At 39.4% G+C, this 24,581-nt stretch overlaps 2 protein-coding genes across 2 annotated transcripts; both read left to right on the top strand.

Moving 5' to 3' along the window:
- Nucleotides 1-5,672: 5,672 nt before the first annotated feature.
- LOC307146696 (uncharacterized protein) lies at nt 5,673-7,967 on the top strand (the record flags this gene model as incomplete). Its single annotated transcript, XM_079850906.1, has 5 exons — nt 5,673-6,069; nt 6,153-6,224; nt 6,470-6,862; nt 6,989-7,390; nt 7,485-7,967. 5 exons carry the CDS (start codon nt 5,673-5,675, stop codon nt 7,610-7,612), a joined length of 1,392 nt encoding a protein of 463 aa, XP_079707032.1. The 3' UTR covers nt 7,613-7,967.
- Nucleotides 7,968-9,155: 1,188 nt separating this feature from the next.
- On the top strand, nt 9,156-24,122 carry LOC307146824 (alpha-tectorin-like). Its single transcript, XM_079851126.1, has 24 exons — nt 9,156-9,220; nt 9,551-9,693; nt 10,651-10,929; nt 11,061-11,156; nt 11,241-11,394; nt 11,547-11,800; nt 11,895-12,041; nt 12,128-12,707; nt 12,827-13,410; nt 14,360-14,924; nt 15,039-15,643; nt 15,757-16,312; nt 16,902-17,107; nt 17,381-17,590; nt 18,816-19,004; nt 19,109-19,398; nt 20,282-20,553; nt 21,011-21,130; nt 21,244-21,428; nt 21,803-21,963; nt 22,325-22,570; nt 22,815-22,977; nt 23,147-23,249; nt 23,386-24,122. Exons 1-24 carry the CDS (start codon nt 9,205-9,207, stop codon nt 23,493-23,495), a joined length of 6,234 nt encoding a protein of 2,077 aa, XP_079707252.1. The 5' UTR covers nt 9,156-9,204; the 3' UTR covers nt 23,496-24,122.
- The last annotated feature ends 459 nt before the right edge of the window (nt 24,123-24,581 follow it).

Raw genomic sequence — 24,581 nt, 5'->3', positions numbered from 1 at the left:
CAATCACCCAAACGTTGTGACCCAATCTCCCAAATATTACCAAAAAAATCAGTTTTGGCTCAGTTTACATAAAAGTGTATGTAACACATCCTTTCATTATAATATAAACATTTGTCCTGTTCAAATGGATAGGTAACATCTTCAGTATTACAGAAATGTATCATGTGTTGGGCTGATGTTTTTAATTCATGGCAAGAAAGGCGGAAATTCAAAAACTGGGTTAGATTAATTTTTTCAATTAGTGAGAGAAGGGTATAAAGGATACACTTGTTGTAGGTTTAGTCGGTTTATCTATAATCCATTTTCATTTTACCACCCCAATATCTTCTCTTTCAGACAGACACAGATGTTAGATGTTTACCTGTACTCTTGTGTTTGACACCTCAGTGAATGAGTGAATGAGTCTTTTTTCTTTATTCTCTCAGAACCTACAACTGATCCATGCTATGATTATAACACTCTTGATGAATATTGGAGAGACATACGGCAAAGCCCATATCAGTACTCTGGATATGATGACACTCTTGTTGAATGGAGTGGCTGGTATCGGCTGTATCTGAATGGAGAAAGTGCCCAGATGTCTGAGTGGTGTGTGAATAATGTGGGATGTGGCGGTTACACTGGACTGTATCTCAGCGGTTCTCATCCAACACTTGAGGATGGAGTGGAGACCCGTGAAGTCCTGGGAACTCATTCATGGTGGTGGTGGGGGTATTCCCGTGAGTGCGGCGCCTACAGTTCCACATCCATCCGAGTCAAAGCCTGTCCAGGAGATTATTACGTCTATGAATTGGTCAAACCCATCATATCATCCCCCCAGCCTATGTACTGTGCAGGTACAATTTTAACCCTTGTCTCTGGGATTTTTGTTATGATTTTTTATTTCACTATAATGAGTAAACGCTCTATATATTAGATAATTTAACATATTTTTTTGTTTTAAGAAAATAATCATGTTTTAACTAGTTATAATCAGTGGTGTGCAGTCCATTACCCATTCTGTATAGTAGGTTATGTTACAGATCAATAGCACCTAAATTTGAAAGTGAAGTGAAAGTGAAAGTGACACGTGACGGCCAAGTATGGTAACCCATACTTGGAATTTGACCTCTGTATTTAACCCATCCAAGTTAATGCACACACATTAGGAGCAGAGTAGTGAGTAATTAACACACACACACTGCAAACGTGGATACACACACCCAGAGCAGCGGGCAGCCTTTGTGTGGCACCCGGGGAGCGATAAGGGGTTAGGTGCCTTGCTCATGGGCACCTCAGTCATTTCCCACCGGTTCTGGAATCGAACCAGCAACCTCAACTCCCTAACCACTAGGCCATGACTGCCCCAAAGATCTCTAGATCTCTTTGTTACACAATTCCTCAAATTACGCCTTATGCCATTTGTTCAATAATTAATATATATATATATATATATATATATATATATATATATATATATACTGTACATGGACGTATCATAATATTACTCTACAGTCCTCTTGTGCCTATCTGCAGTCAAGTTTTTGTCTCAGAATAAAGCTTATTTTCATATATTTTTTTATATGTAGCCCCTGTTGCTCTGCCTCATTCTCATTCTCTGCCTCATTCTGCAAGTTGCTGTCAGTACTGTAGCAGTACTGTAGACTTGTGTGTGTGTATATATATATATATATATATATATTTAATACTTTTGCGTATGAATGACCACAGGACTTCACTTCAGGACTTGAATGGACATGCGGCTGACACATCTCACAAAGACAATGATAACACCATGCAGCCAAAACAACTTCTGCTCACGGACACAACTTCAGCTGAGCCCTGCCCACTGAGCTCACCAGAGTCAGACTGTGACATATTAGAAATGTCACAAGATTCAGCTCCCAAGGACAGCATATTACAGCCTCGAATAACAACAGATTCAGCACCCAAGAATGACCAGGGAAGCCAGGACAGCATATTACAGCCTCCAATAACAACAGATTCAGCACCCAAGAATGACCAGGGAAGCCAGGACAGTACATTACAGCCACCAGTAACAACAGATTCAGCACCCAAACACGACCAGGAAAGCCAAGACAGCATATTACAGCCTCCATTAACACCACAGCCACTCTCACCGCTATCACTATCTCCTACATCCCCATTGATGTGTTTCTCAGAGAAAATGGAAAAACTAGTGTATGCTGGAACCCAATTCGCTGGAAGCCCCCAGATATCAACCAGAAAAACATCACTACCACCAAAGTCTATGGGCGCAGCTCGCCCTCTCCCCCCTCCCCCTCCTCCCCGAGCATTAAGGCCCCTTCCACAACGCCAGGGCCCACAACTTCCACCGTCTGCTCGAGGTGTTACAAAATCAACCGATACCAGCTCCAAGTGATTTGTGCCGGGTCCCCGCTGTGATAACAGTAACTTTCTCAAATGTTTACAGAACAAGCGGGAACCCAGTGTTCCTGTATCATCTGTTCATTCACATGTTAGAAAGTCTAAGGCCTTTAAAAGCCGTACAGCAAACCCATCTAATCTGGTGCCTATCACACGACAAACTAAGATTGTGGACACAAAAAGCAAGACTGTTAAGTTAGCACTTTTAAACATCCGCTCACTTAAAAATAAATCACTTCTAGTCAATGACTTTATAAGCACATACAACCTGGACTTTATATTTCTAAATGAAACTTGGCTAGAAGACAGCTGCAGTGCAACAATTCTCAATGAAACATCTCCTCCGAACTTTACCTTTATGAGTGTCTCCAGAGCTGGAAGGAGAGGTGGGGGTGTAGCTGCTCTTTTTAAAGATGTCTATCAATGTAAGCAAATATCATTTGGTAATTACCCGTCTTTCGAATATCTGGGTATTGTGTTAAAAGGTGCTCCACGGATTTTACTTATCACTATTTACAGGCCTCCAAAATACTCTTCAGCCTTTGCTGAAGACTTTACAGAACTGTTATCAATAATTTCCTCAGAGTTTGACAGTTTCACTATTGCTGGAGATTTTAACATTCACATAGATAATGCAGAAAATAATATGGCAAAAGAAATCAATACTGTTTTAAAAACTTTTGATCTGATTCAACATGTACATGGGCCCACACACAATCGTGGACACACTCTAGATTTACTTATCAGTAAGGGTCTAAACATTTCATTGAATGATATTAAGGATGTCGCACTCTCTGATCATTACTGTATTTTCTTTGATATATTGATCTCTCCTGCCATTGAAGTTAGATCTGTGTCTGTCAAGAAGAGATGCCTAAATGAGAACACTAGTGTACTATTTATGAAGGCCATATCCCTAAGACCGAGCATATCTGCTGACTCGGTTGATTCTCTCCTTGATTCTTTTAACTCGAAGGTTAAAAATGTAATTGATGATATTGCTCCTGTGAAAGTCAGGAAGAATGGTAAACAAAAAGCACCTTGGAGAAACTCAACAGCAGTGCAAATTATGAAAAGACAATGCAGAAAATCAGAGCGCATGTGGCGGAAGACAAAACTTGTAATCCACTATAACATCTATAGAGACACCATTCGTGCTTTCAATATGGAACTAGGCAAAGCTAGACAGACTTTCTTCTCCGATATCATAAACAGAAACCTAAATAATACTCGAAATCTCTTCGCTACTGTCGACAGACTAACAAATCCCCCAAGCCAGATTCCCAGTGAAATGCTCTCCGATAGCAAGTGTAGTGAGTTTGCTACCTTTTTCTCTGAGAAAATCAATAATATTAGAAAGGTGATCAGCACATCCTTGAGTTGCGCTGGGGTCAGTCAGATCAGACTACAACCTGAGAAAGTAGTTACTATGTCTGATTTTGAAGAAATTGATGGCACAATTCTGAAAGAAACCGTTCAGCACCTTAAAACATCAACCTGCGCTCTTGACACACTTCCCACATCTTTTTTTAAAAGTGTGTTAGACTGTTTAGAAGCAGATCTCCTAGAAGTGGTAAATGCCTCACTTTTCTATGGAAGTTTTCCAAACTCCCTTAAAACTGCTGTTGTCAAACCCCTCCTGAAAAAGAGCAATCTGGATAAGACTATATTAAGCAACTATAGACCGATCTCAAATCTTCCTTTCACAGGCAAAATCATTGAAAAAGTTGTCTTCAACCAGCTGAACAAATTCTTAAACTCAAATGGATACTTTGATAATTTTCAATCTGGCTTCCGATCGCATCACAGCACAGAGACGGCGCTCATTAAGATAATAAACGATATTCGCTTAAATACGGATTCAGGCAAATTATCAGTGCTGGTTCTACTCGACCTCAGTGCTGCATTTGACACTGTCGATCACAAAATACTTCTAGACAGGCTGGAAAACTGGGTGGGGCTTTCTGGGACAGTTCTAAAATGGTTCAGGTCATACTTAGATGGGAGAGGTTATTATGTGAGTATAGGTGACCATAAGTCTGAGTGGACGCCCATGACATGCGGAGTCCCTCAAGGCTCAATTCTTGCGCCACTCCTGTTCAACCTGTATATGCTCCCAATGAGCAAAATAATGAGAAAGAACCAAATCTCTTACCACAGCTATGCAGACGACACACAGATCTACTTAGCCCTATCGCCTAATGATTACAGCCCCATTGACTCTCTGCTTCAATGCATTGATGAAGTCAACAGCTGGATGTGCCAAAACTTTCTACAGTTAAACAAAGACAAAACTGAAGTCATTGTGTTTGGAAACAAAGATGAAGTTCTCAAGGTGAACGCATACCTTCACTCTAAAGGTCAAACAACTAAAAATCAGGTCAAGAATCTTGGTGTGTCTTTGGAGTCAGACCTTAGTTTCAATAGTCATGTCAAAGCAATAACTAAATCAGCATACTATCATCTGAAAAATATTGCAAGAATTAGATGCTTTGTTTCCAGTCAAGACTTAGAAAAACTAGTGCATGCTTTCATCACCAGCAGGGTGGATTATTGTAATGGACTCCTCACTGGCCTTCCCAAAAAGACCATAAAACATTTGCAGCTCATACAGAACGCTGCCGCCAGGATTCTTAGCAGAACCAGAAAATATGATCATATCACACCAGTACTCAGGTCATTACACTGGCTGCCAGTTACTTATAGGATTGATTTTAAAGTATTATTACTAGTATATAAATCATTTAATGGCCTAGGACCTCAATACATTGCAGATATGCTCACGGAATACAAACCCAACAGATTACTCAGATCATTAGGATCACATCAGCTAGAAGTTCCAAGAGTTCACTCTAAGCATGGTGAGTCTGCTTTTAGCTATTATGCCAGCCGCAGCTGGAACCAGCTTCCAGAGGAGATCAGATGTGCTCCTACATTAGTCACATTCAAATCCAGACTCAAAACACTTCTGTTTAACTTTGCATTTAATGAATGAGCACTGTGTCACTGTTTGTCCGACTGTTTATACTGTGTCTTATTTTAGTCTTTATTCTAAACTGTTTTAATTATTTTTAGTTCTTTCTCGTTTCTTTATTTTAAACTGTTCTTTATTCTAAACTGTTTTAATTATTTTTAGTTCTTTCTTGTTTCTTTATTTTAAACTGTTTTGTATATTCTTATTTCTTCTGATTATTTTTAATAGTATGTAAAGCACTTTGAATTACCATTGTGTATGAAATGTGCTATATAAATAAACTTGCCTTGCCTTGCCTTTTGCAAATTCCATGACAGTTGCTTTCCAAAGCATCAGCAGTGATCCCTGCTACAACTATGAGTCTCTGGATCGTCCCTGGAGAGCCAACAATGAAAGTGGAGATTACATTTGTGATGAACGTTTCTCCTGGAATGGCTGGTACCGGCTTTTCTACTATGGAATGGACATCCGGATGTCAGAGACCTGTGTTAGTTCATACACCTGTAACGCAAACATCAATCTGTGGCTCAGTGATCCTCACCCTCAGATAGAGGATGGAGTGGTGACCAGGGAGGTCTGTAGTAGTGGTTATTGGAGTAACTGCTGTGAATACAAGACAAAACCCATCAGAGTGAAAGCGTGTCCAGGCAATTACTATGTCTATGAACTTGTGAATCCACTATTCTGGTGTTCAGGATACTGTACAGGTACTGTGCTTTCCTCATTTATTTAAGTATTTCAAAACTTTTTGTAAATGATTTCTGCATGACATGAATTTCCTTCCTTTTAGATGTCAACACTATTTCACAGGCGGTTTCCACTATAAGTCCAGATATAACCACTGGATCCAGCATCACCTTGAGTAAGTTGTAAATAATATATATGAATGAATACATGAGTGTTAGTGTTAATGAAAGATTTACATTTCAGTTTAAATGGAAATGTTTATGCATAAACATTTTTACTATTACACAGTCACATTGTGTATGAATGGTTTATGAATCTCATGATTATAACAGTGTTTGACTGGTTCAGATTTGCACTTGTGAAGTTCCTTGTTGAAATATATAACTTGTTTGTTTTGGTCTCATCACCTCTCACTAACAGATTATGAACCATGTAATAACTACAACATACTCGACAACTACTGGAGAAGCACACTCAATTACTGGTCTAGTTATGGATACATATCTGATCAGGATGACACTCGTGTAGAATGGGATGGCTGGTATCGACTCTTCATTAATGAATCAAGTGCTCAGATGCCTGAGTGGTGTTTTTATTACATGTCATGTGGAGGTTATAGTTCTCTGTGGCTTGGTGACTCTCATCCTCGGCTAGAAGATGGAGTTGTTACTCGTGAAGTTTACGGCTCCCGTAATGATCAGTGCAGTCGCTACAGATCCGACCCGATCCAAGTCAAAGCTTGTCCTGGAAATTATTATGTCTACAAATTTACCAGACCAACTCTTTCAATCCCAGATCCTGTATATTGTGCAGGTACATTAGTTCATCTTTATATTTGATGTGCTTATCATGAATTGTATTGGTTTGAATTCATATTATCATCTTAAATATATTTAATCTTCAATATATAATGCTCTCTTTCTCTTTTTTCCTTAATAGTACCTTTCTCCACCCCAAGTGTCGATCCCTGCTACAACTATACCAGTCTGGATGAGCCTTGGAGAGCCACAGACAACTCTTACTATAATAACTATAACTACTACAGTATGTGTGATTTTAATGTGGAGTGGAATGGCTGGTACAGGATGTTCTACAATGGTGAAAATACTCAGATGCCAGAATCATGTGTAAATCAAGGCATGTGTGGCACTTATAACCCACTGTCGCTCAACGGCTCGCACCCACAGCTGGAAGATGGAGTGGTCACCCGTCAGGTCTGTGTCTCCTCATGGAGCGGCTGCTGTACTTACACATCCCACCCTATAAGAGTCAAAGCCTGTCCAGGAAATTACTATGTTTATGAGTTTGTCAAGCCAATATTTTGCGGAGCTTACTGTGTTGGTGAGCACTTACTTATACAATCCTCATTCTTTAATTTTTTTCTGGATTTTGTTTGAAAATTATTAATGTTGATATAAAATGTTCCTAATACCAGATGCCTCAAACCAGTCCATCACATCAGCGTCTACAACAACAGAGATGATCCCATCCATAGAATCCATGACTCCACCAATCACAACCACTGGTAAAGTATTGTGTTGCTTCTTTAATAAACTCTCATGAGCATCTTTTTGGACATGCATTGTTGAATCATTATTGAACATTGAAATGTTCCTGATTATCACATTAAGCAAATGCATTATAATATTTTACATAAACAGATAATAAAAAAAATGTAAATAAAAAAATCACATTAACAAGAAGTAATACAGCTCACAAATGAGTATGCAACTCAAACTCTTAAAATGGAAACAAAGAATGCATTTCTAGGCAAAGTGAAGTACTGAAGTGTTGTAAATAGTTAAAACTAAAGTTTCTCAAACACATTTTGTAACCCTAAACTTATTTTTTAACCCCAAAACCCTAAAGTTGTTCCAAACCTGTATGAATTTATTTTATCTGCTGAACACAATAAAGTAAATAAAAAAAAAAAAAAATTTAACCAAACGGTTGTGGGGCACCATTGAAAAATAGTATTTATTTCCCATAGTATGGAAATCAATGGTGACCCAAAACTGTTTGTTAACAAACATTCTTCAAAATATCTTCTTTTCTGTTCAGCAGAAGAAAGAAATTCATAGAGGTTGGGAAAAACTTGAGTGCGAGTTTATGATGACAGAATCTTCATTTACGGCTCGGCTCGCTTTACTTTGGCTGGGTTTGCTTTTCCACTGCAGTTTAGTACTGCTATAAAGTGGGTGGGATTATAGACTGATTGTTATAGTTGCACCAAATCCAATGACGCTGGTAGTGACGATTCTCTCTGACCAATCAGTGATCTGCAGTGTTAACACGTCACATTTTAGTTTTGTACGGCTCGCTTGGAACTTCAAATAAGGTGGTACTAAAACTGGTACTCAGTTTGCAAAGGGACTCAAGTTCAGCTGTTTTTAACACTTGTTTTGTCAGCTAAATGAGTGGAGATGTTCTGAAAGCTCACAACCAATTGTTTTCAGCTTTGAGCTTAAAACACAAATGAAACAGGGAGCTTAAGTAAAAATCGTTCTGGAGACAACATTTCATAGCTCAACTTCAACAATTTTTTTTATTTTTTTTAATCACACCCATTTATTCATTCAGCAAAATGTATATTTGTAATGTTTCTGTGACAACAGCTCCCCCTGTTGACCCCTGCTACAACTACAATGTTCTGGATGATTCATGGAGAGCCACCAACAATCAACATTCCTCTCAAATAATGTGTGACACTGCGGTCAGCTGGAACGGCTGGTACCGTCTCTTCATTCAGGGTCAGAGCGTTCAGATGCCAGACACATGTGTTGATGAGTATAGTTGTGGCACTCATGCTCCACTGTGGCTGAACGGAGGACATCCAACAGTTGAGGATGGAGTGGTCACTCGAGATGTCTGCGGTCACTGGAGCAATAACTGCTGCTATTTCCAATCCAATCCCATTAAAGTCAAAGCCTGTCCAGGAGATTATTATGTCTATGAGTTTGTGAGCCCAACTGTCTGCAGTTTGGCTTACTGTGCAGGTAAATATATTTACATGTGCCCTTTGTTTATGTAAGTGATCATTGTTTTTTTGTATGTAATATTTATATATTTCAGATTCAAGCAACATAAGCACTACCACTACTACTGTCACGCCAGAGACAACCACAGATGAAACTACAACAACAGAAACTACAACCATGGACACTACGACTGGTAATATAATGTATTATTTTTCAATCTGGAGGATTTTTGTTTGGCATGAGAAAATCAGATCCATGGTATGTGTTTGTGATGCAAGTAAATATTATAAAATAATTTATAAAGCCATATAGGCAAGTATATTATGAGCTATGTTAAAGGGATTCAGCCATAGGCACAAGGCCACTGGAAATCACAGCCATGCTGATATATGGCCACAATAATACATAATATGCATTTCATTATACTGAGAATACAAATATTATGATGGGGACACTAGGGTAAATGAAATTGAAATGATGCACATTTACAATGCTGTTTTTTTGTTTTGTTTTGTTTTTTCAGACAATGGCATCAATATTACGAGCCGATTTTATCCATTTGGAACTGGAGACTCAGTGAATGGACGCATTGATGATGGGAGTTCATCAGTCATATACCTCCAGCAGCCATTTATATTTTTTGGGCAAACATACAACCAAATTTATGTAAGTCAATCTGATATGAGAGGATATTGGATTATGAGTGTGCATGTGTGGTAAAAATAAACAATGCGCATCAGAAAATGTAAAAAGAAGTACTTTTGAGTACCTACATTTTTGGGGACAGGGACACTTTTACTAACTGGAGTAGGATTTTTCTCTATCTCTTGTAAGATAGCAATCATTATGATACGTGTTTTCATTAATTATTAGGGGTGCAACTTGTCAATCTACATATTCAAACAATTTAAAAGTGGAAGAAGAGGAAAAAATCAGGACTTGCACGTTGTTATCTGAGCGCACAGCCTCACACACCCGAAGTGAGCGCACGCGCAGAGAGAGAGAGAAAGAGAGAGAGAGAGAGAGAGAGAGAGAGAGAGAGAGAGAGAGAGAGAGAGACACGCTTCAGACAGCGCTCAGACACCAAATTGATTCCTCTTTCGCATTATTTTGCGCTTGAACAGATACATAGACACAAATTAATGTCAAAATACCCATCTGGACAAGAATTCTCTCGATTATGTCATAAGTCGACTGTTGAGAAAGAAACTGGATGTGTGTCAGAATATTCGGTCCATGTATTCAGTCTTAAAGTGACAGCAGCCTAATATTCCTGCTGTTGTCTGTGTCATTAATGTTAATAAAATAAAAACATCATCATCATCATCTACCATGTTCAAGAGAAAAGAAGATAGTGAGGAGAGCAGTCAGGAGGAAAGTGATGACAACAGCTTGTAGTATAAGTGTGCCGTGTAAAGTGTGAGCATCAAGCAGCATCTCCAGGTGCTCCCTTGAGAACCAGACCAATAAAGTTATGTGCACCTCTGTCTATAAACATCACACTTTTTGAGAAAAAGTAAATGGGAAAAATGATAATTCGCTGCGGTTTAAATTACTGTTACAAGCAATGTAGCATATTTTTTAAGAAACCTGTATCTGTTAATCAGACCTCTTCTATTTCAGGTTAACAACAATGGACACTTGACTTTTGACGGGGCATGGTCCAGCTACACTCCATACCAGTTCCCAACTTATGGAGGGAAAGACCTCATTGCTCCATTCTGGACAGATATTGACAACCGTTGGAATGGAATTATCTCATATCAACAGTACACCTCTGGCAGTGTCCTTACACAGGCGACCCAAGACATAAACCAATACTTCCCTGACTTGAGTTTCTCTGCTTCATGGGTCTTTGTTGCAACATCGGATAGAGTTGCATACTACTCCAATTCAGGAACAGTAAGTAGAACAATTTGGTACCATGGAGACCGTCATGTGCCCATTTAAAAATAAAAATCGGTATACCACATGTTTTCTTGCTTCACTAAAAAAAAAAATATATATATATATATTATTTGTCTTTTTTTAAGGAAACATCTTTCCAAGTGGTTTTGATTTCAAATGGCCATCTCTCATTTGTTGTAATGAACTACGGTGCAATCGCTCCAACGCAACGATATGTACAGGTAGGCACAAGATGACATTGATATGATGTACTGAACTGTTTATGACTAAATAATCAGACATCTGAATGTCTTCCTTATCATTAGGCTGGTTATGACACCATCGACTCAAGTCACCATTTCTCAATTACTGGATCACTCCAGAATGACATCACAAGCCTACCATACAGCAGCAATGTCAATGTGCCAGGCAGATGGGCCTTCAGAACAGATCATGGAACACGTGGTTGTCAATTTAATGGTAAAACTGCTTTTCTGATTGCATGAAATATTTGCTAATTTCTGGAAGACTATGAATGACAAATGTAATGGTATCATGCTAGTGAGCCATAGGTGAAGCCTTCCAGTAATTACACACTTTTGGTGTTTATATCCATAAACTCTTTGTTATAGGTTTTCCAGTGCAGCTGGGAGACTCCTTCTGGAGTGATTCCACCTGTCAGCAGAGATGCACCTGTACCAGAAGAGGCATCCAGTGCAGCTTTGAGCCCTGTTCTTATTCCCAAGCTTGTCGTCCAGCTGCTTTCCAATACTCTTGTCAGAACGTTCAGAGACAAACATGCACCATCTCGGGTGATCCTCACTACTACACCTTTGACAATCAGATATTTCACTTTCAAGGAACCTGCACATATGTTCTGTCTGAGGTTAGAAATTTTAGTAATGTTACTATGACTTTCTATTTATTGTAGAAGAGATTGTACAGTCATTTACTGATTTTGAATTTGAATTATTGTTTAGGCTTGTGGAAATGGTTTGCCGTACTATCGCATTGAGGGGAAAAACGAGCATCGGGGTAGTACTCATGTGTCATGGACTCGGATGGTCAGAGTATTTGTGTATAATGAAGAAATTGAACTAGTCAAAGATCATTATTATGAGGCAAAGGTAATTATCACTGTATTGCTGTAATGTTGAGTTGAGTTCAGCTATCCATCCATCTTCCTAATTTCTTTTTTGTCAACATTGTCAAGGTTAATGGGACCTTTCTAGCAACACCATTCACCCTCCACAATGGATCCATCCAAGTCTATCAGTCAGGGTTTTCCTTGGCCATCAGCACAGATTTTGGTCTCCTAGTGACCTATGATGCATATAGCTATGTCACCATCTCTGTACCTTATGACTATCAGAATGCCACATGTGGTCTTTGTGGGAACTATAACCTACATCCTGAAGATGACTTCCGTTCAGTCTCTGGGGAGATCTTGAGCTCAGATGTTGACTTTGCAAACTCTTGGAGGGTAGAGGGGGACACAGATCCTGAATGCCATGATGTCAGGTGCACAGGTCTCGCTTGTGCGGTTTGTACCAGCAGTGAAATGAGCCTTTACAGTGACACAAATCACTGTGGAATCCTGGGAGATGTTTCGGGGCCTTTTACATCTTGCCATTCTGTGTTTTCACCCCAGACCTACATAGAGAACTGTGTCTATGATCTTTGCTTAGGAGGAGGTTACCAGCCTATTCTCTGCCAGGCTCTCAATGTGTATTCTGCTCAATGCCAACAGCAGGGTGTACAACTTGGACAGTGGAGACAACCAGGCTTTTGTGGTAAGTGCCATCTTTATTATAAGTAAGTCTGGCAATCAGCTTAAAGTAACTGAAATATTTGTGCAAGGTAAAAGATCCAGAGTTTGATGCATATTTGTATTTCTGCCCTCCATTTCCAGAAATCATATGCCCTGAGCGCAGTCATTTTGAGTCCAATGGAACAAGCTGCCCTGCAACTTGCAGTAACCCAGCTGCCCCAATAAACTGTCCCTTGCCCAATCAGGAGAGCTGTATTTGTGATGATGGGTACATCCTCAGTGCTGGACAATGTGTGCCTGAAGTGAACTGTGGCTGCACATTTGAGGGCTTCTATTACTCTGAGGGACAGTCAGTAGTGCTGGACGAGGACTGTGGGAGACAATGTTTTTGCAGTAGCAGGTCAATGGTCTGCTATCAGCACCAGTGTGGTCCAGCAGAGGTGTGTGGACTCCATAATGGTGTGAGGGGCTGCCAACCCATCAGTTACGCTACCTGTTCAGTTGAAGGCCTGGGTTCATACCATACATTTGATGGACAAACTTTTAGATACCCAGGAGCTTGTGGACTGATCCTTGCAAGAGTGATGGGGCCATCCCAACTGCCATACTTTGTTTTGACAGTGGAGAAAGTACCCAGAGGCCTTCAAGACTTTTCCAGGTTTCTGAATTTTGAGGCAGGAGGAACTCATGTTTCCATTGAATTGGGAGAAGGTAGCAATGTACAGGTTAGCTAAAAAACTATTTTCTCTTTTCATGTATTAAAGGGATAGTTCACTTTGAAATTAAATTTTGGTATGTTTTAGCTTACCTCAAGGGCATCCAAGATGTAGGTGTCTTTTTTTCCGCAGTAGTTTCAATTTTGATATTTTTAGGTCAAACCGTTCTTGTCTGTCAGTCATATAATGCAGGTCTATGGTCACCCCCTCAAAGAGTCCAAATTAAAACAATTCCCCGACGTCCAAGTTAAACAATTCCCCATCGTAAGTACACATTGATGGCCTAAGACACGAAACGAGCGGTTTGTGTAAGAAAACGAACAGTATTTATATCGTTTTTACCTCTTATAACACAGCCGCGTCCAAATCTGAGGGCGCGGGCGGGTATAGATATATACACTAGACGTCGCCTTGGCTACTGCAGTTCATTGGAACGAAATCGTAGCCAAGCGACATCTAGTGTTTTAATTTGGACTCTGTGCATGCTCTTTGAGGGGGTGACCATAGACCTGCATTATATGACTGACAGACAAGAACGGTTTGACCTAAAAATATCAAAATTGAAACTACTGCGGAAAAAAAGACACCTACATCTTGGATGCCCTTAAGGTAAGCTAAAACATACCAAAATTGAATTTCAAAGTGAACTATCCCTTTAAGAACAGTCTCAAGAACTCTCAAGAATATGCTAGATCAATTGGTAACACTACAATAAGTTTCCATTTATTAACATTAGTTAATTCATTAGTTAACATGAACTAACAATGAAAAATACTTCTAAAGCATTTATGAATCTTAGTTGATGTTAATTTCAACATTTACTAAAATGATTAAAATATAAAGTTTTATCTGTTAGTATTATTTAATTCACCAGAGCTAACAAACTAAAATGAACAGTAAAAAAAAAGAACTTTATTGTAAAGTGTTACCTATCAATTTACTTGTATACTCTCCTCAGGTGGATGGACAGATGGTTGGCCTTCCCATCAGTGTTGGTTCCAGTCAGATCCACATCTATCACAGTAGTGTGAGGGGTTTCGTGTTGGAGACAAACTTTGGAGTGACCGTTAGAGCTGACTGGCCGCACATTGTCCGAATCACGGCTCCAACCACTTACAATGGTACACTTGGAGGTCTGTGTGGGAACTTGAATGGAAACACTGATGATGAATTCTACAGCCCAGATGGGGTCCTGCTCGATGACTCCCAGCTATTTGCCGATAGTTGGCGTGACGGATCCCTGTCAGCCCACTGTGAGGACCCAGCTGACATTTGGGAACCAGGACTTTATCAGAACAGAAGTGAGTTCAGTGAGCTCTGCAGCATCATGGCAATGAACGATGGACCATTTGCTGAGTGCAGCAGAACACTAGACCCTAGGCAGCGGATTGAAGACTGCATTCAGATGCTGGAGCAGACGGAGGGTGCCAGGGAGGCTCTATGTGAAGCCCTGCGAGGGTACACACTTCACTGCCAACACAATGGCATTGCAGTTGGAGAGTGGAGGAGTGTTACCCACTGTGGTTAGTATCTTATAAAGTTATAAAGATAAAGTGAAAGAATAAAAAGTATACATCTTCTTCAAAATTCTGATCATTCATTGCCTTTTCCATCCCATTTTGTTTTAATTATCCCAGATCCCAACTGTCCAGCAAATACCCATTTTGAACTGTGTGGCACATCCTGTCCTGCGTCCTGCCCTAGCCTCTCATTTCCCTTCCAGTGCGCTCTGCCATGCCAGGGGGGATGCCAGTGCAATGATGGACTAGTGCTGGATGGAGATCGCTGTGTTCCCCCCACTGGTTGCGGCTGCCACTATCATGGCCGCTATCGGCAGCCTGGAGAACAGTTCTGGCATGGTGAAGAGTGCCAGTTCCTGTGTGTCTGTGATGGAATCACTGGTAATGTCCGTTGTACACCATCATCTTGCAGTTACCAAGAAATCTGCAGTGTGGTGGAGGGGGAGTATGGCTGCCATCCTCATCCACATGGTAGCTGTTATGCTTCTGGAGATCCCCATTATATCTCCTTTGATAGAACCTACTTTGACTTTCAAGGCACATGCCGATATGTGCTGGCCACAGTATGTAATGATACTCGTGGACTACCACACTTCCAAGTGGAAGCAAGAAATGAAGCATGGAATGGATGGCCTGTGTCAATAACTGTTGAAGTTTTTGTTAATGTCTCTGGGCATCTTGTTCACATGTCACAGGACATGAATGGTTATTCTGCTGTTAAGGTAAGCAAGTCCCACTTACAGTATTTTGCCATTGATTATACGTGAAAAACTTTATTGTTGTAAATATTGATAAGAATGTTTGTATTAACAAGCTCAACTTTTTCTTCAATTAGGTTGATGAAGAGATCAGAAACCTCCCTGTTTATCTTGACTCTGGTCGAGTGTCTGTCTACTCCACAGGACAGTTTGTCTATGTCTCAACTGACTTTGGTTTAAGTGTCATTTATGGTGGTTCCTGGGAGGTCAACATTGTTGTGCCAGCAGACTACAGTGGAATTATGTGTGGCATCTGTGGTAACTTTAATGGCCATCCGGAGGATGACTTCCTCACTCCTTCAGGTGCTCTGGCACCTTCAGTAGACCAGTTTGGGGCAGAATGGATGGTTGAAGATGACATGTCATGCAATCATGGCTGTGGGGACCATTGTCCTTTGTGCCAAGATGAGAGCACAACTCAAGCCTTGTGTGGGATCATCAGAGACAATCAGGGCCCCTTTAGCTTCTGCCATGGATCTGTAGATCCACAGGCCTATTTTGATAACTGTGTGTTTGATGTGTGCATCTCTGGGAACAGTAATGAAGTTTTGTGTCGCTCTGTCCAGTCATATGTGAGTGCTTGTCAGTCTGTCAATGCCATGGTCTACCCCTGGAGAGAACTTGCATTGTGTGGTAAGTGACTGGAGATGTGGCTGAGATACAGTGTGTAAAAAGACCAGTGCAATTAGGGGCCGTTCACATATCGCGTCTAAGAAACCATGGAAACCACGGTTGCACCGTTTTCTCCTCCTTTCCAAAGCGCTTGTGCTCCCGTGGTGTCTGTCGTTGCTATGAAACCATGAACTGCGCTCTCCACAATGACCAGGAAGTTTAGTAATGGATTTCCACCACTGAAAAACGCTGTAGCTCTGCTACAAGATTTATTTACGGAGAAGAGAAAAAAACCTGTAGTGTTTGGGTGCACTCCATTCTTCAAAAACGTAAAAAACATGGAGAAAATTCATACATTTGAAATAACGAATTTGAGCGCGCAAAGGACGCTATATGTGAATGGCCCCTTAAACTACATTTTAATTTAATGTCCTAATGTTAGTTTAACTGCTTCTATTGTTCTCATTTGTAAGTTGCTTTGGATTAAAGCGTCTGCTAAATTAATTTATGAAACAAATATGTTTTCATTTCATCTCAAATATTTAATGCTGTGCATATATATTAATAGCATTTATGTTTCATGTACATATATTTTCTGTTACATTGCCAGTCATGGACTGCTCATCAAACATCCCAAACAGTCATTATGAGGTGTGTGGAACAGACTGTGGCCACACGTGCGCCAGCAGCATCGATGCTAGTTGTGAACACACATGCTCAGAAGGTTGTTTCTGTGATGAGGGATTTGTGAGAAGTGGAGGACTCTGTGTACCAGTGGAACAATGTGGCTGCTTGTATGATGGATTCTACTATCATGTGAGGATTAAAATATAATGTTTACATGTTGAGCCTTATTATATAGAGCATTGGGTAAGGGGAAGCATAGCCTTAGTGTATTATGGTTCCATAAATCATCTTAAACACTTAAAACCATTCTGGTGATGCCATGGTACAAAGATTGTATAGTCATCATACATGGTACTCCTAAAAACTACATGGCTATATCATGATTTTTTTTTTGTATGTAAAAATACTCACTGATGTTATGTCATGGAAATGTAAAGTTTTTTGTCATTGTTGATTTTGTAGATTGATGAACAGTTCTGGGATTCAACATGCTCCCAACGCTGTCAGTGTTTTGCTCCAAATGATCTACGCTGCACTGCATCTTTCTGCCCAGCGGCCATGGAGTGTGCGGTCAGAAATGGACGTCGTGACTGCTTCAGTCCAATGTCCACATGCACAGTCTGGGGCGATCCCCACTACATCACCTTTGATGGGGCTGTGGCCCACTTTCAGGTATAAACTGCTAAACTGTTACAGTATGTGTAGATAAACATGCACAAATCAGAATGAATTCCACAATTCTTTTTAATAATCCAGGGGAATACACTGGAGAAAACCAACAAGGCAAGTACACAATAACATTAACATGACTGGACAAAGAACTGGCCTCACGCTTCAAGATTTTAAGCCCGATTTTGGGGCCTGATCTGCATTCAGCCACGATCTGGCTTGTCGAGGCTTGTCGCAACCGACTTTTTGTCCAAAAAAATCATTAATTGTGTTGTCATTACGAAAATTTTACTGCTCCCGATCGAGTCTGAGCCTCTCCAATCCCAAATTGTTAATATATATTTTTTTATATTTATGACTCTTGATCGGGCTGCCTCCGACGGGATAACCGCAATATAATTTCAACCAGATGTTATGTGTTTTTATAGCTGAAACATGGCACACAAACATGTCACGAAAGCTTGCGCTGCTGAATGTATAAGCCGCATCTTTAGTGTCTTCTCAGCCAAGATTTCACCCCTATTCTTTCTCCTTTTATGGTTTTCGCTGTAAAATATAACACATTCCAGAAGAGCCAGCTGACGACGTTGATTGTCCTCCATATTTGTTTTTCTTTTAAAGTCACATTTGATCACGCGGTTTTCTGTGAGATCTCATATATGTGTAATTGCCACTGTGATGTGAAAATGTTGCTACAATCGGCAGGTGTGTTGTCCCGCGGTCTAGCCAAATCGTCTAGTGTGTGCATTGAGAGGATTATAATGTTTTTTTTGTTTTTTTTTAAATCAATCTCCTTTTCTTTTAAAATAATTTAAGATTTGAAAATTCTTGTGTGTCCCAGGCCATCACAGTGAAGTAATCAACAGAAACTGAAACTAAGTATGGAAACAAACTAGCAGACAGAAATCAGGCAAACGGGAATGTGGCAATCAATGAAAATGAACCCAAAACAAAACAGAACTAGACCATAACATAAAGTCTGCTGTTTTTTTTTATTTTAATTTTATTTTTATTTTTTTATGCACCTTACCTTAACTTTTGTTTTGTATCTGACTAATGAGGGACAGCTGAGTAAACAGTCAAGTTTAGAATATGTTAACAAGTTTGACTGCTAACGTATTTCATAAATACGTGAAGATTCTTTGATTAATGAATGTATGCCATGACTTATTTCTGTGTTGGAAGTGAAAGTAATAATGGAGACTGTGTATTGTGTTAATCCTACCAGGGCACGTGTTCTTATGAGATTGCCCAGACCTGTGGTAATGTTACGGACAGTGATCTGCAGTTCCGTGTGGTGGCCACCAACAGGCACCGGGGGAACATGGTGGTGTCATTTGTGTCTGCAGTGGATGTTTGGTTGTCTCAGCATGGACAGCATATGAACATCAGTATTGGGCAGAACAGGAGAGTTAAAGTAAGTTGCACTTGAAATGATATAAATTTGGTATACACTTCAATGTAAATTTTCTCTCAATTTCTCTCGTTTTTTTATGTTGAAATTTTCTGATTCTCCTCCAGGTTGATGGAAATGCTATTGACACACCAGCTTATCAAATCAATGATCTTGTAGAGGTACACGAGGATCAGGGATTTGTAATTCTAAATGCATTCAATGAATTTATTGTCCATTTTGATGGACATAGCAGCCTTCTAGTCAGAGTGAGTGAAAGATTCTCTGGATCTCTGTGTGGAATGTGTGGGAATTTCAATGGTAATCCTGCAGATGACAAAGTGCTGCCCAGTGGAGAACTCGCTTCTGATGACATTTCCTTTGGTCATGGCTGGAAATCAGACACCAGCATTCCAGGGTAAGAACCGCAAGACTTTACATTTGTGACAAAAATGTGTCTCAGGTTTGTTTTGATAGAGTGGTGGACAGGGGAAATGGCAAGGCACTGTCAAGGCAAGACCATGGGTTTGATTCCCAGAGAATACATGAACTGATAAAATGTATTGAAAGCAATACACTCACTTTGTATAAAAGAGTCTGGCAAATGCAGAAAAGTAAATGGAGTGACAGAATGAAACACTGCATAAATGCATTAAATGGTTTATTATTGACTGGCTCATGTTCCGGCTGGGTTTTGCATGCTTTCCTTGTGTCAGGGTGGGTTTCCAATGGCATGCAGCTTAGGTCAATTGGATGCACTATATTTCCAATAAAGTCTGAGTGTCCCAACCACTAAGGTTACACAAGCTACTGCAGTCTCAGTGCTGCTCAGGGTTGCAAAAGTTAAGGACTTTTAAAGGGTTATGTATCCGGTGTAAAAGCTGTGCCGAATAACTCTGTGGATGACTCCACTCTGCCAACCCTTGAGTGGGAGAAACCGAAATAGAGAGAGAGAGAGAGAGAGAGAGAGAGAGAGAGAGAGAGAGAGAGAGAGAGAGAGAGAGAGAGAGAGAGAGAGAGAGATTGGCTTCCAAATGTTGATTTCATGCTAATGTTCAATATGTTTAAGGTTAAACTTATTTACTTTTGTTTGCTTTTAGTATTTTGTTGAGTCACCACTCAATGTCCAATGTAATGCCTCTACTGAAAGGTCTTGCTTCATAACAAGTGGAGAAGCACTGCTTTAGTTTAAAATTTTTATGAATAGGAAATTATGTTTGTTGTTCACCTGTAAACCCTTTCTTTATCCAAATGATGAAATAGTATAGGCAACTGACCTGAAGTTTCCTTGTATTCTTCAGCTGTGGTGCCAGAGACCAGACCGGTAATGTTGATGAGTGTCCATCCAGGCAGAGGTATTCTGATCTCTGTAGTATTATCACCAACACCACTGGCCCCTTCCAGAACTGCCATCTTCATGTTGACCCGGCACCTTACTTCTACTCTTGTGTGTATGATCTGTGTCTCTACACACGTGCAAATGGCATGCTATGTTCAGCTGTTGAGGCCTATGAGACAGCTTGTGCCATCTTGGAGACACAGATCCTAGAATGGCGCTCGATTCTGCGGTGCGGTAAGTCAAAATCACATTTCAGCACAGATTATTTTGTCACCAGTGTTACTAAAAATGTAGGCAGCTGAACTAAACTAAGAGCTAACCTTTAGAGAAAGAGGCAATTAGGCAGACTTAGATTGGGTTAAAAGTATTCGTTGCTACATATTTCACATGTGGAGAACTTTGAGGACATTTATATGGAAATCTTAATGGGAAAGTAACAACCCCCCAGCAATATAATTCTTATGGCCAGGTGGATAGAAAATTAATGTGAAAAACCCTGACTATCACTATCTTTTTGGAGCTCAATGGGAAAATGATTAAAAATAAAAATGACCCATTTAATTCGCTAGAGAAAAATACCTTGAGGAATACAGAGCAATAATCGTTCAGGGGACCAGAATGTTAAGCTCTGATTCTGTTAACATGACTCAGTGTCTTTGTGTTGTCCTTCATCTATCTGTGCTTTTCTTAGATGTGAGAGATCGCTGTTCTAAACTCAACTGCTCTGAGAATGAATGGTGTGGGAAGAAAAATGGTGTTTATGGCTGTTTATGTAACGATGACCAACCCAGACCACAACCTGACTCTTTTGGTTTGTATCATTAAAAAAAAAAAAAAAAAAAAAAAAAAAATCAGTCATTTGTTACCTTTTTTTTTTTTTTTAATTCTGACAATCTTTTGCCTTTTTTTTTTTTTTTAACTCAGAGTTCTCAGAAACCTGTGAAAGCAGCTCTGGCTCCATATCTGTGTCTCGCTGTCAGCTCTTTGAGGCTGGTTTTCCAGCTGATGTCTTACACCTCAATGATCCCAGCTGCAAAGGAACGGTCCGGAATGGCAGAGTGGAATTCCATTTTGATGATGATGAACACATCTGTGGTACAAATCTTGTGGTAGGTTTAACTATGTATAATCTATTCAATACACAATCTAAATATTTGTAGTGCCTGATATAACCAGAATAGTTCTCTATGAGACTTTGAGAAGTCTGTAGGGAGGTCTGTAAGGATGGATACTGTATGATCAATCTGTAACAACCAAAGGAAGGTCCCAAACAAACCTCCCTAAAGACTTCTTAAAGTCTCAAAGAGATTCAGAGGGGAAGGATACACAACACCATGCCACAAAGAAACTGGAACTTCTCCACCATAAATACGTAACCCATCATAATTTTACTTGACTGATGAAACCTTTTAGCTTTATATATATATATATACTTTGAATTCAGTTTAGACTAAATTCCATAAGTTTTCTTTGTTGTCCACAGGCTAACGGCACCCACTTCATCTATGGTAACTTTATTCTGGGGACACCGAGGTCAGAAGGTCTCATCATTAGCAGAAAGAAAATCCTGAAGCTTTCTTTCAGCTGTGTTTATCCTCAATCACAAACACTTTCCATGAATGTGGAAATCAACCCACTGGAGAGGTGGGAGTGAAACAGCACTATTTTTTTAAAAAGGAGTAGTTCACCAAAAACAGACATTTTGTTTGTTAATATTTGCTCCAAAGAACACACACATTTTTCTGGTCATATCTTTCAATGCAGTTAATCCCCATGGGGAATTTCAAGCTTAAGAAAGGTAAAAAAAAAAGAAAAAAAAGGTCCATATAACTCCTGAACTATATTCCAAATCTTTTTAGGTGAACTTATCCTTTTAGCAGAAAAATAAATGTATTTAAAAAGTAAATATATGGTTATATTCTCGGAACCAAGAATATCTATTTTAAACATAATTGTATCCATAAACATAATAGTTTTAACACAGATCTATCCATTATTTCAACAGCATTGTGCACAAGACTCTTCCCGCTGGTGAAGGCAGATATCAGGTCCGGATGATTCCATATCAGGATGATGAGTTTACCCGGCCCTTCACTGGTCGTGTGGATGCAGAGCTCGACCAGGAGATGCATGTGGAAGTTCGTGTTGAGGGGGTCGACAGCCGCCAGTTTGCCCTGGTGATGGACACGTGTTGGGCTACACCTGTGAATGATCCTGATTACAGCCTCCGCTGGGATCTCATCCTTTCAGAGTAAAGCAGGGATTTTTAAAAATTCTTTTAAGCTTAGCCTTAACTCAATGTAACATTTTTACTGAATAAATAATAATCATATCACCTCTAGGATTACATTACGTTACACGTCTTTCAGTTTTTCAGAACTAAAGTAAAATATTAAATTTTTGAACATGGAATGCAAATATGTGATGATTTACAGGAGATCACTCTGTATTGACTGTCTCCAAAAAAAAGAATTTGTCATTATTGATATTCTCAGGTGTCCCAATCCAAATGACGACACAGTGGATCTGCTGCAGAACGGCGTCTCGACATCCAGCCGTTTCTCCTTCAGGATGTTTATCTTCACTGCAAACTCCACTAAGCTTTACCTGCACTGTGCTGTTCACCTTTGCCTTCTGTCAAGCAATCGCTGCTCAACGGTGAGATTAGTGTGCACTAATCGTGTGTCAGATTGTTCTGGTTCCTTCAGAAGACTAAAAATCTGTTTTTGGCATTATATCGCCATCTAGAGTGAAGTAATCTGTGCGTATGCAGTAAGACACTGTTGAAGACTGTAAAAATCTCATCACATCCATTTTTAATCTTTAGAACTGTTCTTCTGGACACCAGCGGAGAGAGGGCAGGTCTCTCGACTTCCATGACAGTGCTTCCATATCCCTGGGTCCTCTGGTTTGGTCTGAACGGAGCTCGGGTAAACATTAAATTTAATAACCTTAATGCTTAATTTTCTTTTTTTACTTATGTCAAATTTCTGTAAGATTTAATCCATATTTATTTATTTTTTTGCAACTTTACCATGCACTGAACCATGTCTTGTCCCCCTTCAGACATACCGATCCCAGAAAAAGTGCAAGTGTCCAGGGCACCAGGCCTCTGTGGTTCCTTGATCATTTTGATGGTTTCACTCCTTAGTGCCTACACTTTGTTATATGTTTAGACATACAATTACCTTTGAATTCTTTGATTATACATTTATAAAAATGTTGTTTGTCATATCTGATTTGTACACTGTACATTGGATTAGGAACAATTGACATTGAACTTATAAATTGTTCTGCTTTGACTTGCATTTGCACCTAATAATAATGAGGACCCTTAAGTTTATGATGATAACTTTCTCTGTCTAGTATGGTAAAATAAGAATTAATTTGATTGCTTCTTCCTTTATTTTCAATTGTACTTAAAATACTTAAAATATATTTTAAATACTCTATATATTACTGCGACAAATGCTTTCAGCTAATAACTGTGTATTATGAGGGGGAAAAAATAAAATCCTTCCTTCCTAAATAAAAATATATATTTTTAAATCTTCATCCAGACTGTGATTATGTGAAACTGTCTGGTCCCTGTGTAATTTTATGATAGTATTAGGCCGTCTTGTTTTTCTGAAGGGTGTTCTGACCTTCGACTGCTTCTAAGGACATGGATTTAAATGTCTAATATTTAAAAAAAATATATTAAAATGATCATATCTGTGTGTGTTTTGCTTAAAATATAGGAAAATACATGTAGCCTGCATACTTAAAATTAAGTTAGAACAGTAAATAAACACAAACCGGAGAAAACTAGGACTTGTGCTTCTGTTACTTTTGATAGGAAACAAAATCTCGGCTTACAAATTCAAACAACTTGCCAAAAAAAAAAAAACTTAATATAGGATTTTTTCCTAAATGCACAATATTAGGTCTACATAGCATTTACTTAACCTGTACTTCACTTAAAGGTGCACTGTGGTGATGTCGCGAATTGAAACCAACAGAAGTTACGGTGGAGACAGGAAAAGATGAAGCCAGAGAGTAGCCAGTTAAGCAATGATGTTTCTTTACAAAGATTAATTAAGAAATTACGTTCACTTAATTATTCAGTAAAACAATATGTTATTGCTACTCGTTCATCATTGTGTCAGTGTTTTATTTGCTGACTTTAGCTAGCTTCTTTGCACGAAGAACAACATAGAAACGAAAGTGTCCGTTAAGGGCTACTGGCTAATGTCAGTGCAAAATTGCTATTTAAATGTAAG

This window comes from Squalius cephalus (genome assembly GCF_949319135.1).
Source record: "Squalius cephalus genome assembly, chromosome: 19".
Classification (NCBI taxonomy): domain Eukaryota; kingdom Metazoa; phylum Chordata; class Actinopteri; order Cypriniformes; family Leuciscidae; genus Squalius; species Squalius cephalus.
The sequence above is the reverse complement of the archived record's forward strand: the minus strand, read 5'-3'. Positions and strand labels throughout refer to the sequence as shown.